The sequence below is a fragment of the Lithobates pipiens genome, unplaced genomic scaffold, assembly GCF_037356315.1.
Source record: "Lithobates pipiens isolate NorthernLeopardFrog02 unplaced genomic scaffold, aLitPip1_a1.2 Scaffold_10, whole genome shotgun sequence".
In the NCBI taxonomy this organism is placed as follows: domain Eukaryota; kingdom Metazoa; phylum Chordata; class Amphibia; order Anura; family Ranidae; genus Lithobates; species Lithobates pipiens.
Genome location: NW_027507686.1, coordinates 198,047,580 through 198,060,412, shown reverse-complemented (window position 1 = coordinate 198,060,412; position 12,833 = coordinate 198,047,580). Strand labels below are relative to the sequence as shown.

The 12,833-nt window shown below is 42.8% G+C and overlaps 1 protein-coding gene across 2 annotated transcripts in view; it reads right to left on the bottom strand.

Annotated features, from left to right (window-relative positions):
- Nucleotides 1-12,833, bottom strand: part of LUZP2 (leucine zipper protein 2) — a 928,200-nt gene that overhangs the window by 137,087 nt on the left and 778,280 nt on the right. For both annotated transcript variants that reach the window (XM_077460834.1, XM_077460835.1), the window contains one exon: nt 6,381-6,530. In XM_077460834.1, the coding sequence (XP_077316960.1) occupies nt 6,381-6,530 (150 nt within the window). The remainder of the gene's footprint in view (nt 1-6,380; nt 6,531-12,833) is intronic.

Genomic DNA, 12,833 nt, shown 5'->3' with positions numbered 1-12,833 from the left:
AGGTCAAGAGCAAAGGGAGGAGAGTGGGTCTCCACTTGATTATATTGAAGGAGTCCAAGGCTACATCCACCACTTCATTAAAGTCTCAGCAGATAACAATTGGCTAGCCTCTGTATGACTGCAATTTATGCTTGAGGGATTTAAAGAATTATCTTTGGTGGGGTTTGGTGGCATAGAAGTTAGCTTTTGTGAGTAAGTGGTTATCAAAAGAGGCGAAGAGGATAATAAATTGGTCGTTGGGATCTACCTCAACATGATGGCGTTGGAATGAGATAGGGATGCTAACAGCAATACGAACTCCTTTGCTTTTGGTGTCTGTGTTTGCAATTTACAGTGAGAGGTTTTAGGGGATTTAAATTTAGAGGCATGGGTCTCCTGGATACTGAGAACATCGCTTTTTTGGGAGATAGCTTCCCTCCACCACATGGCTCTCTTAACTGGGCTGTATAGCCTATTAATGTTGAGTAAAGTAATTTTAAGGGCCATCATTATTTGGAAAGAGATGTTTTAAACGTGCCCACAATATGAGGCCACCGGAAAGAGCTGACACTTTGGGTAGCACAATTTTTAGCTAAGAAAATCCCCATTGAGACCATGCTATATAGCGAAGTAAAGTTACAATATACTGGTGCACAGAGAGAAAAACAACAAATTAACACAATAAAAATGAAAACCGCAATATAGACCATTGTGTTCTTAGCACACAGAATTATGGGTAACTAAAGAAAACAGTCAGGTGCTGCCAGGGAGATCTGAATCAAAGCATCTTTTCAAAAGTGATGATATTATGAACGAGTGCTGTAAAAACCCTAATTCATGTAGGTGAGGATCCCAGTATACAGGGATCTGAGAAGGTGTATTACGGTTAGGAAGCTAAGTGTTAGTGGATGGAGCCCAAAGCAGGCCCCAGTTATGTAGCAGCTAAGGATGAGCCGAACACCTACCCGATTCGGTTCGCACCAGAACTTGCAAATAGGCAAAACATTTGGACGAACACACGAACACCGTTAAAGTTTATGGGATACGAACATTGAAAACCCAAAGTGCTAATTTTAAAGGCTTATATGCAAGTTATTGTCATAAAAAGTGTTTGGAGACCTGGGTCCTGCCCCAGGGGACATGTATCAATGCAAAAAAAGTTTTAAAAACATCTGTGTTTTCGGGAGCAGTGATTTTAATAATGCTTAAAGTGAAACAATAAAAATGAAATATTACTTTAAACATCGTGCCTGGAGGGTGTCTATAGTACGCCTGTAAAGTGGCACAATTTTCCCAAGTTTAGAACAGTACCACAGCAAAATGACATTTCTATAGGAAATAAAAGTAATTTAAAACTGATCCCGGCTGTAATGAATTGTCGGGTCTCGGCAATATTGATAAAACTCATAGAAAAAAACGGCATGGGTCCCCCCCCCCCCCCCCCAGTCCATCACCAGGCCTTTTGGGTCCGGTATGAATATTAAGGGCAACCCAAAACCAAAATGAAAAAAAAATTGCATGGGGGGGTCACCCTAAAATCCATACCAGGTCCTTCAGGTCTGTTATGGATAGTAAGGGGAACCCAGCGCCATTTTTTTTTTAAAATGGCGTAGGGGTCCCCTCAAAATTCATACCAGACCCTTATCTGAGCACACAACCTGGCAGGCTGCAGGAAAAAAGGGAGGATGAGAGAGCGCCCCCCCTCCTGAACCATACCAGGCCACATGCCCTCAACATGGGGGGGGATCTTTGGAGTAGCCCCCTGAAGCATCTTGTCCCCATGTTGATAGGGACAAGGGCCTCATCCCCACAACCCTTGCCCAGTGGTTGTGGGGGTCTGTGGCCGAGGGGTTTATCGAAATCTGGAAGCCCCCTTTAATAAGGGGACCCCCAAATCCCACCCCCCATATAATTTGGAAATAGGTACATTGTACCCCTGCCAATTCACAAAGAAAAGTGTCATGAATAGTAAAAATTACAAGAAACACTTAGGGACAAGTCCTTTATTAAAAATAAATAAATAATGTCCCGTGATGTAGATCCATCTCATGCCCCCCAATGGACCAGAAAAAAAACTGCAACAGCTCTGCCTCCGTGGGAGGCTCCCGCCGAGTGAGGCTTCCTCTCGGTGACAGCTGTTATATAACTGAGGGCGGGGCCACCCAGTGATGTAAACAGGTGACCACTACCCCCATCAGAAGAAGGTGGGTTCACCCGTTTACGTTACTGAGGGGGCTACTCCAAAGCACCCTCCCCATGTTGAGGGCATGTGGCCTGGTATAATTCAGGAGGGGGGGGCACCCCTCCTGTTCCTCTGGGCTGTCAGGTTGCACACTCGGATAAGGATCTGGTATGGATTTTGGAGGGATCCCTATGCCATTTTTTTTAACTTGACACAGGATTCCTTTAATATCTATACCAGACCTGAAGAGCCTGGTATGGATTTTGGGGGGACCCCCACGCAATTGTTTTAAAAATTTTGGGTTTGGGATTCCCCTTAATATTCATACCAGACCCAAAGTGCCTGGTAATGGACTGGAGGGGAACCCATGCCCTTTTTTTCAATGAGTTTTATCTATATAGACCTGACAATTCATTACAGCCGCAATCAGTTTTTAATGACTTTTTTCCTTGCTGTGGTACTGTACTGTTGTAAACATGGGAAAACTGCGCCACATTACAGGCATACTATAGACACCCCCCAGGCATGATAATTAAAGGAATATTTCATTTTTATTGTTCCACTTTAAGCATTATTAAAATCACTGCTCCCGAAAAAATTAACTTTTTTAAAACTTTTTTTTGCATTAATACATGGGGCAGGACCTGGGTCCCCAAACACTTTTTATGACAATAACTTGCATATAAGCCTTTAAAATCAGCACTTTTGTTTTTTTATGTTAGTGTCCCATAGACTTTAACTGGTTCTGCGGCTTTCGAATTTGCGGTAACACCGCATAATGTTCGTTGTTCGCCGAACATTTGAACAACCAAAGTTCAGCCCGAACTTATGCTCGGGCCAAATCATTCGCCCATCCCTAGCAGCAGCTTGGTACCTACCTTAGGATGAGAAATGGGGATGGTCTTGCCTTGAAAGGTGATGAGAAGTTTTAAGGGGAAACCCCACTTGTGGAGAACATGATGATTATGGTGAGCTTTGGTTACAGAGGCAAACAATTTTCACCTCTGGGCGGTGGTTTGAGCGATATCGGTGAAAATCGCCAGGTGCAAGTAGGGAAGAGTATTTGCTCCTTGACATGGTAGAGGTGCACGGGAGGGATGATAACCCATAGGACCACATCCGGAATGTGCTTTGGCTTATGGAGATGGTGTACCTGATTAAAGGATTAAATCTTGCGGCGATAGCCTAGGGACAAAGATGTTGAAAAACTGCTATAAATATGTCAGTTCAGAGCTTGGATAGCTTTGGAGATAACGCTAATTTTGAAGGTCAGCAAGCATATCAGCATGCGTTGCAGCTCATTTGAGTGAGATTTATGGGTATAAACAAGCTTGTTATATGCCACAGTAAATTGACACTCAACATAGTTGGTGAGTGGTCTATTTGGAACTGAATTTTGACAATATATTTAGAAAGATCCCTGTAAAGATCTTTTTGTAGTGACAGGAGCATGTGTTTCAGGGTTTTCAGAGACAGGATTGTCAGTAGTGGGAAGGGCGGCTAAGGAATCACTACAGTCCTGATTATCATCATCAGTGAAAGGTGCCTCATATCCTCCATGTCAGAGGCAGGATCAGCATTATTTTCTGGCTGCCAAGTGTTCCTGAGCGCTGTCCAGTTAGTGATGGTGGCACCAGCTTAGCATTCCTGCAGGCTCAGCTGGGGAGAAAGGTTTGTGAGCCAAAGGGGACCCACCAGCTTACCCTTCTTGCAAGACATTGTGTCAGCAGTGTGAATGAAGTGATCCACTGTGAGAATGGATCTGGCGGCATCTCTGTAAAGCTGTGTGTCTTCCCCTGGCTCGCAGAGCACAGAGATCAGATGGCCATTTCCGATCACTGGCAAAGTAGAACTAAAGGCAAAACTTTTTTTTTTTTATTGTGGACAGGGTAAGAAAGGGTTAAAAAAAGAAGTGAGAGGGAATCACTCCAAAGTGAGGGAATCCCTGGATGTCACCAGGAACAAGAACTAGTGTCCCCATTGGGAGAGTTCCCCTCTGCTACTGATCTGAGGACAACCCAAAATGTGTAATTTTCTTTTATTTTTACTTTCAATGCTAACAGTATACAAAACAAATTTCCCTGAGAACGGGAGTTCTGATCCCACTCAACACTGACCAAAAAGTAAAAAAAAGCTTTTGCCTTTAGTTATACGTTAAGCTATAACATATATATTGTTCAGTAGTAAGACATAAAAATATATTTTTATTAGCTTTTTTTCACATTGGAGCGGTGTGCTTGCAGGACTGTAAAAAAAGTCCTGTAAACCGCTCCTAAAGCGCCCCTGCCTATTGAAAACAATGGGGCATTGTCGCCAAACTGCTGCCAAACCACCACTGCAGCAGTGCTTTGCAGGCAGTTAAAACTAGTGGGGTTAAAACTGCCCCATTAGCGAAGCAATAGCACCGCTAAAACTACGGTAAAGCAGCGTTAAAAATATTGCGACATTAGCGCCAACGCCCGCCCGCCCCTGTCTGAAAGTAGCCTTAGCACTAAAAATAGCGCCTGTAAGGCACCTGAAAATAGCCTCATCTGAAATCCCAGTGTGAAAGCCAGAGTGCTTTCACAGTGGGGCGCTGTGCTGGCAGGATGTAAAAAAAAAGTCCTGCAAGCAGCTTCTTTGAGGCACTTTAGGAGAGGTGTATACACCCCGCTAGCACCTGAAAAGTGCCACAAAACATTGATAAAGCACGCTAAAACTAGTGGTGCTTTACCGCCGACGCTCCCATACTGGCAGTGTGAAAGGGCTCTTAAACACCACTTTTAGCTACAGGTAAGTATATAATAAGGCTTACCTGTAGGTACCATGAATATCTCCTAAACCTGCACCTTTTAGGAGATATTCACTGTATCAGCATGTACCGATGTCATCGGCACATGCGCACTGAAGAAACATCTCGCTTGTGCCGTTACCAGCAGCTCCTACAGGCATGCGCGTGAGTGACATCATTGTGACTCCAGCCAATCACATCGCCGGAGCCCGCGATACCCGGAAATAACTCCGGGAGACATGTCGTTAACCACATTGGTGTGCTGGGACCGCTGTGGGAGCTTCGATCTAAGCTAAGTATTTCATATTGAGCTAGTATGTTATGCCTTTGCAGGTTTTTTTTTTTTTTTTTTTGTGGGTTTACAACCACTTTAAAGGGGTTAAATGGAACTGAATGAGAAAACATGAAGAAACACCTAGACCCAATCCCACTTCCTAGCAAAAATGACAAACCTTTCCTAATCAATTACAAGTCTGCCCAAAAATATTGGTATGCTTGGCTTTCTTAATACAATGTCCAGCATGTTCAGCAAATTAATTGTGATTTTTGCCCAAAGAAATTAAAAGTGGGATACAAAAACATTAGCTTATAAACTTGTAAATTGCAAATGGTCAAATAGAATTGTCCAAAAGCATTTGTAGTTTCAATTTACATTTAAATTCAGGTACAAAGATATAGTACATACATGCTTAAAGGCCAGGTAGACTTGTGTTTTAAAATCCATATGTGCAAACTGTTTTATTTGGAGAAGGATTTGGACTGATTCACACTTAAGTTTTCTGTTTCATCAGCATCACTTACTCAATATAAATGGGATGCCAACACACGACGATAGAAAAAAAAAAAAACTATGTCCATTTTCTACCAATGTAGTGCATGACAATGTATGTGATGATGCACCATGCTGTGGTTCGTTGTGTGTTGCACTCTACTGCACAATTTATTGGGTTGCCATTCACTATGAGTTACACCATAAAAAAAAAATAAAAAAAAAACACACACACACATACAGGAAATGCTTTGCCATACGCTTGGTAACATGTATTAACTTGTATGGTTTATGCAAGAATGTAAATGAGCCATTTATAATTTTGGAATTTTTGTGATTAAAAAAATAATAATCTGCTTGCTACAGCCAGTTTCCTACTATCTCTTTGTATCCTTCTTGTGTCATCTTCCTGCTCACAGGACAATGAAACAGTATAGTCACCCAAAATGATTCATACAATCAGCAAGCAGGTGACGCAGGATGTCACAAATTTAAAAAACAGTGGGATCACTCTGTTGGCTATTTAGTATAACTGATGTGTAACTTGCAAGAATGGCCAAATAGAATACCACTTAAAACTTTTTATATAAAGAGAAATATTTTTTTCGTTCTTTAACAAATTTTATGTTTTTTACCAGCAAGTTCTCCAAGCTGAAAGAACAAACGAATATAATAAGTACCTCTGTGTAGGATGTTTCCAGTGTCCCTCTTGAGGATGTCGGTCTCTCTCTGGGCTTTGATGAGATGATGTTTACAGCAGGTGGCTGATTGTGCAAAACCGACGTTAGACAAAGCTGAACTGTCTCTTTCAAGGCTTTTAACTGTGATTCCTGCGTAGAGGAAATGCCTAAGTTGATTATGGATTTTACAAGTAGCCAATTATGATTTTAAAAAACTGTGTTTTCTTCATAACAATATATAGTTATATTACAGGCTAGGCACAATGAAAACACGCACGTCTGTGGCATCTCCTGTTTTGAACTGAAGCACATTATACAAATGGAAGCCCTTGACAATGAAATGGAGTTTAAATGAAAGAAAAAATGGCAACATTTTTTAAACATAGAAATTGTGGCTTTCACTGCCATGCTCACTTTGGGGTTGATTTACTAAAGGAAAATAGACTGTGCACAGTTGTAAGTGCAGTCACTCTGCTGACCACTATCATTCAATAATGCACAGGTAAAAATGCAATTTTTTTTATTTGTCTTGTATGTGATTGAGTATTATCTGCAAAATGAAGGTTAGCTTTATTCACTAAGCTCTGGAGCAACTTAACTTTGCAGACTGCAACTGCACTTGCAAAGTGCACAGTCTATTTGCCTTTAGTTAATCAGTTCCTATATCTCCAGTGCTTTTCCCCGAAGAAACCTCACTCCAGTCCTCTTCCACGATGAATAGCACTCACATTTGTTCAGCCCATTTTCGTTGATCCCAATCTGCCATGGACACCTGGAGGTCAATTACAGCAATCGGGAGACCCCAACCTGTTTGTTTAGATTTAGCAGCGGGCCTGAGAGATGTCATGCATATTGAGTGATGGAAGAGGTTTGGTTTTGGCGATCAGCAGGATTTTTTTTTATTTTGGTGGGTTGGCAGACATTGTTTATCCGGATTGACATGAATCTGCATTGCCACATGATGTGATTGACGATGCATGTACATTATGGAACATTTCACACTTTGTACTCCATACTCATTTACATGGGGGTGGTATCTGAGAGCTACTTATATTAAAGTGGAGTTCCACATAAAAATGTAACTTCTGCTTTTCAGAATCCCCCTTAGGGTGTCACATTTGGCACCTTTTAGGGGGGGGGGCACATATCTGTATAATCCAGGTATTTGCTCCCACTTTCAGGCATAGATAATCGCAGTATCCGTGCATATCTACGTCATGTCCGAAGCCTCCTCCACCCCCTCCCACTGTCTTCTGGGAGACACACAGGTCCCAGAAAAAAGCAGGGGCCAGTGGGATCGCACAGCATGACTCGCGCCTGTGCAGTAGGGAACCAGGATGTGAAGCTGCAAGGCTTCACTTCCTAATTCCCTTGCTGATGGCAGCAGCTCCACCCGAGAGGGACAGATCGGCTTTGGGTACCGACATCGCAGGCACCTTGGACAGGTAAGTGTCCATATTTGAAAGTTCAGCAGCAGCAGTATTTGTAGCTGCTGACTTTAAAAGAAAAATTGGCAGAACTCCACTTTAAAGGGGGCTTCTAGATTTGGATGAGCCCTCCAACCATAGACCCTACAATAACAAGGCCAGGATTGTAGGAATATGGCCCTTGTTCTCGTCAACCTGAGGATGAGGCATGCCACCATTTTGAGGTCTTGACCTGGTATCGTTCAGTGGGAGATTACACACTCATTCCTCCACTCCCTTTTCTGACAAGCCAGGCTGTCTGGCATGTATCTTTAGGCATAACTCTGTGCCATTTTTTTTTCTTTGCGTGGCGTCCCCCACTAACATCTCTACCAAACGTTCATCTAAGATAAGGGTCTGGTACAAATGAAGGGAATCTCCAGTCCCCCAATTTAATTTAATGGCATTTTTTTCTTTGTAAATGTCCCCTTTTATGCAGTACAGTAGGTTGTATAATTTGTACAGAAGCACAACTTCACAATCAGGATAAAGGCATCCCTCTTGCATGTTATTTAACCTTTTCCCACCCAGCCTATTGTCAAATGATGTCTGGGCAGGAGCACTGTTGTTCTGGGAGGACATCATATGATATACCCCCCCAGGATCGGCCAAACTCCAACAGGATCTGTCATCCACTGTGTCCACCAGGCACGGCTGATGACAGATCTCTGTATGGGTCCACTGCCAGTACCATGTAACTGTTGTGGCCAATCACAGCAGATCACATGACAGTTATACATGATAAAAGGCTGTGTTACATGCCTTTCATTGTGTACTATTGTGATGTGCTCAAGGAAACTAACAATCATTTCCTGGCAGCCTGGAGCACTGTCAGGGCCGGGCTCAGCCCTTCCTGCTCAAAGCTGGCTGCTCAGCTGTCTGCTAATTGCCAGCTCCTGTCTATCCACAGAGACTCACCTATTGCTGATATCCTTCTTGTCAGTCCTGCCTACTTAAGCCGTCCAGTCCAGATGATCTCTGCCTTTGCCTTGGTCACATCTCTAGAGACTCTCTCCTGTGTTCTTGTTAAAGACTTGCTTGACTGACATTCCTTCTGGCTCCAGATCCTGCTTGCTGTTCTACTACGCTCATCTCTGGCTCCCTGACATTTTGGCTTGTCTGACTATCCATTCTGGTTCCTGAACTCTGGCTATGTTTCGACTACATTTACTCTGTTTACTTTTTTATTATTATTAAACAAGTGTGATTTAACTGTAATTCTGTCTCAGTCTGATTCACGGTTTCTGACAGTAGGCGAAGGCCATGAATTCAGAAGATGTCGTGTGCTTCAGAAACTAAGAGAGAACAATCTCTATAGTAAACTGGAGAAGTGCGAGTTCCATCGTGAACAGGTTACATTCCTGAGATATGTAATTTCCACTGCTGTTTTTTCGATGGACCTAGAGAAACTTTCGGCAGTCCTACTGTGTCCTCGACTCGTGGGATTTATGTCCTCTGCAGCGTTTCCTGGGTTTTGCCAACTACTATCGGAAGTTTATTCGTAACGTCTCGTCTCTGGTCAAGCCCCTGACTGATATGAACAGAAAGGACAGTAACCCACAGAGTTAGTCTCTGAAGTCCATTAAGGCCTTTGAGACTCTCAAGGCTGCCTTTGTTTCTGCTCCTGTGTTGGCACATCCTAATCCTACATTGCCTTTTATCCTAGAAGTTGATGCTTCTGAGACTGGAGTTGGCGCCCTTCTGTCTCAACGTCCTAACTCTGAGAACGCTATGCATCCGTGTGGCTACTTTTCCAAGAAATTGTCACCTGCTGAGTGCAATTATGAGATTGGTGACAGAGAGCTGTTGGCAATCATTTTAGCCCTGAAAGAATGGAGACATCTCCTTGAAGGTACCACTGTGCCTGTTCTTATTCTTACTGACCATAAGAATCTTACATTCTTGTCTGAGGCTAAGCAACCCTCCCAGAAGGGTGCGATGGGCTCTTTTCTTGATGAGCTTTAATTACATTGTTTAATTCTTACCCGGTACTAAGAATGTAAGGGCTGATGCCTTGTCACAACAATTTTTCTTCCACTTCCAAGTCAGAGTCGGTTCCGGTTCCTATGATTCCTCATGATCCTATCTTGGCTACGGTTTGCACCAGTCTTACTTCTCCTTTGGGTGACACAATTCTTGCAGGTCCATGCTCCTCCTGAGAAACCTTGTGACTGCTGCTTTGTCCCAGAGAGTCTCCGTACTGCTGTGCTCCAGACTTACCATTCTCCCAAGGCAGCTGGCCATCCTGCGAAGAATCAACTCATTTGGGCCATTTCCCAACCATTCTGGTGGCCTAGTCTATGGGCTGATATTACTGCCTTTGTAGGTGCCTGTCCTGTGTGTGCTCAGAGTAAGACTCCATGACACCTTCCAGTGGGCCTCCTTCAACCCATACCCAATGGAGAGAGGCCCTGGACTCACCTGTCAATGGATTTCATTGTGGAGTTGCCCAACTCCCAAGGCAACACTGTTATCCTTATAGTGGTTGACCGGTTCTCAAAGATGTGTCATTGTATTCCACTTAAGAAGTTGCCTACCTCTAAGGAACTGGCTTTCATTTTTGCTGGGGAGATCTTTCGCTTACATGGGCTGCCCAAGGTGATTGTCTCGGACAGGGGCAGTCAGTTTGTCTCCCGGTTCTGGCGAGCGTATGTGTGCATTTCAAATTACTTAGCCTAAAAATTACTGCAGTGACTAGGTGGCTTAATAGACATAAACAGGAATGCTTGACATTTGACATCTAGCCGTATATAAGGAACAAAGTGGTGATGCTATAGCTAGCATCCTATTAAATCCCATGTTTACAATTGTTAATGGAATGCAGTGGTTAAAAGAAACATTCTAACCTATAGGTAACCTGCTTTTACACTGGTGATTTTGTAGCAGAGGTTAATCGCTGCTACACATTACTAATGAGAGTGATTAACAGAGATTTGCAGCTAGCAATTCAATTTCTAGGGTTGTGGTGATAGTGCTACAGTATTGGGTTGCGCTTTGCTACAAGTCGCTCTTCTTCATAGATTGTTGGCTTAGCTATAGAGGTTAATAAAGAGCAATTGCCTCTGGTAAATCATGGAACACAGATGAATTTTGATCAATGACTGAGCTACAAATCACATTCAAACTTGAAGAGTAAGCAATTTCATAGAGAATTATTACAAATTTCTTAGCAAGAAATCTCTAAAGCAATACATGGATGGGGGTGGGGGTAATCGCTGTGAAAAAATTGCCCTTGAGACATCAGCTGATTGTAATCTCAATTTAGGAGAGCTGCAGAAGATTGGATCTTTCCTTCGTCTATGGCTCTCTCTACTGTGACTGTTCCTACATGGACTCTATGGATAATAACTACACTGTGAGGATTGCAGGTTAATGGTGCGCACCATGTCTGGGTACATTATATATAGTCACTCTGCAACTGCAATCAAACTAGTGGAGGGAGAAGGAGTCAATTCACTGTATTATAGTGCTCATGTGCTAACAAAGAACATGCTGTTAGGAGAAGAGAGAAAAGTGGGATGAGTGCATCAATGTTCTGCTTACATTGTACAGTCACAGGCTGGGGAGAGAAAAGTCCTGTATGTGTAATTTAACTACATCAGAGAAAATAAAAATGGTCTTCTGCCCTGCCTTACAGGGGTGTGCTGTGTGGCAGTATTGAGATGTCTGGAGATCACCTTTAGGCCCCGCTCACATCATGCATTGCAGGTACAAGCGCTCTTGCGTGTGTTTTTTAACCACTTCACCCCCGGACCATTTGGCTGGGCGCGGTCGTGCGAAGTGGCTCCAAAACAAAACTGCCGCCCTTTTTTTCCCACAAATAGAGCTTTCTTTTGCTGGTATTTGATCACCTCTGAGGTTTTTATTTTTTGCGCTATAAACAAAAAAAAGCGTAAATTTTACTGTGTAAATGTGACTGACAGTGAAAGGGTTAACACTAGGTGGCGCTGTAGGGGTTAAGTGTGTCCTAGGGAGTGATCCTAACTGTGGGGGGGAGGGGCTATGTGTGACACATCACTGATCAACGCTCCCGATTACAGGGAGCTGTGATCAGTGACAGTGTCATTAGGCAGAATGGGGGAAATGCTTGTTTACATTAGCATTTCCCTGTTCTTCCTCTCCGTGGGATGATCGCTGGTATCTCCGCAGAAATCGAGTCTCTTGGACCCACGATACCAGTCACGGAGCTTGCGGTGGGTGCACATGCACACCGCCAGTGGCACGCATGTGATGGCATGGTGGCAAATTCAAAGGGGCATACAAGTACGCCCATTTGTGCAGCCATGCCATTCTGTCGATGTATATCTACATGCAGTGGTCGGGAACCGGTTAAAATGCAATTTGCCCACAATTCCAAGTGTCAGGCATATGCGTGTTTGTCTCCCAAAAGAAGATCCTGCTCCTATTTTGGGTGATAAGCTCCATGCTATTTTTAAAGATGCATTTTTTCACGCAATTCTTTTTTTCAACAATCACACCATTTAGAATGAATAGCACCTAAACATGCATTGCGTGTTTTGCAGTGATTGCCGTGTGATTTGAAATCACCAACAGAATTACAGCTATTTCGCCCATCCATCATTCCAAATTCCGAAGTGTGAACAGGGCCTTTATAAAGAATGTTTGTATTTATTTATTTATTTTTTAATACAAACGTTTTTATTGAGTAAAAAAAAAATTAACCGTTACAAAATTTGTTGGGATGCAACCCATAGAGAAACGTAGGTCATGTATCAATTAACATCTTCTCATAAAATGCGTAATACAGTGTACGATGGATGAAGCACAAAGAATTGTAGCATTGCAGACCAGCAAATAGTACTACTGCAGCATTCAGAGCATTCGAACAAAATATAAGATATTAACAGTAACAACAAACAAACATGTAAAACTGAGAAATATATTGTTTTAGTTCTGTGCTTACAATAATGAAAACATTGTTAGGTTGTTTGTTAAAGAATACAAAAAAAAAGGAGGGGGATTTAAT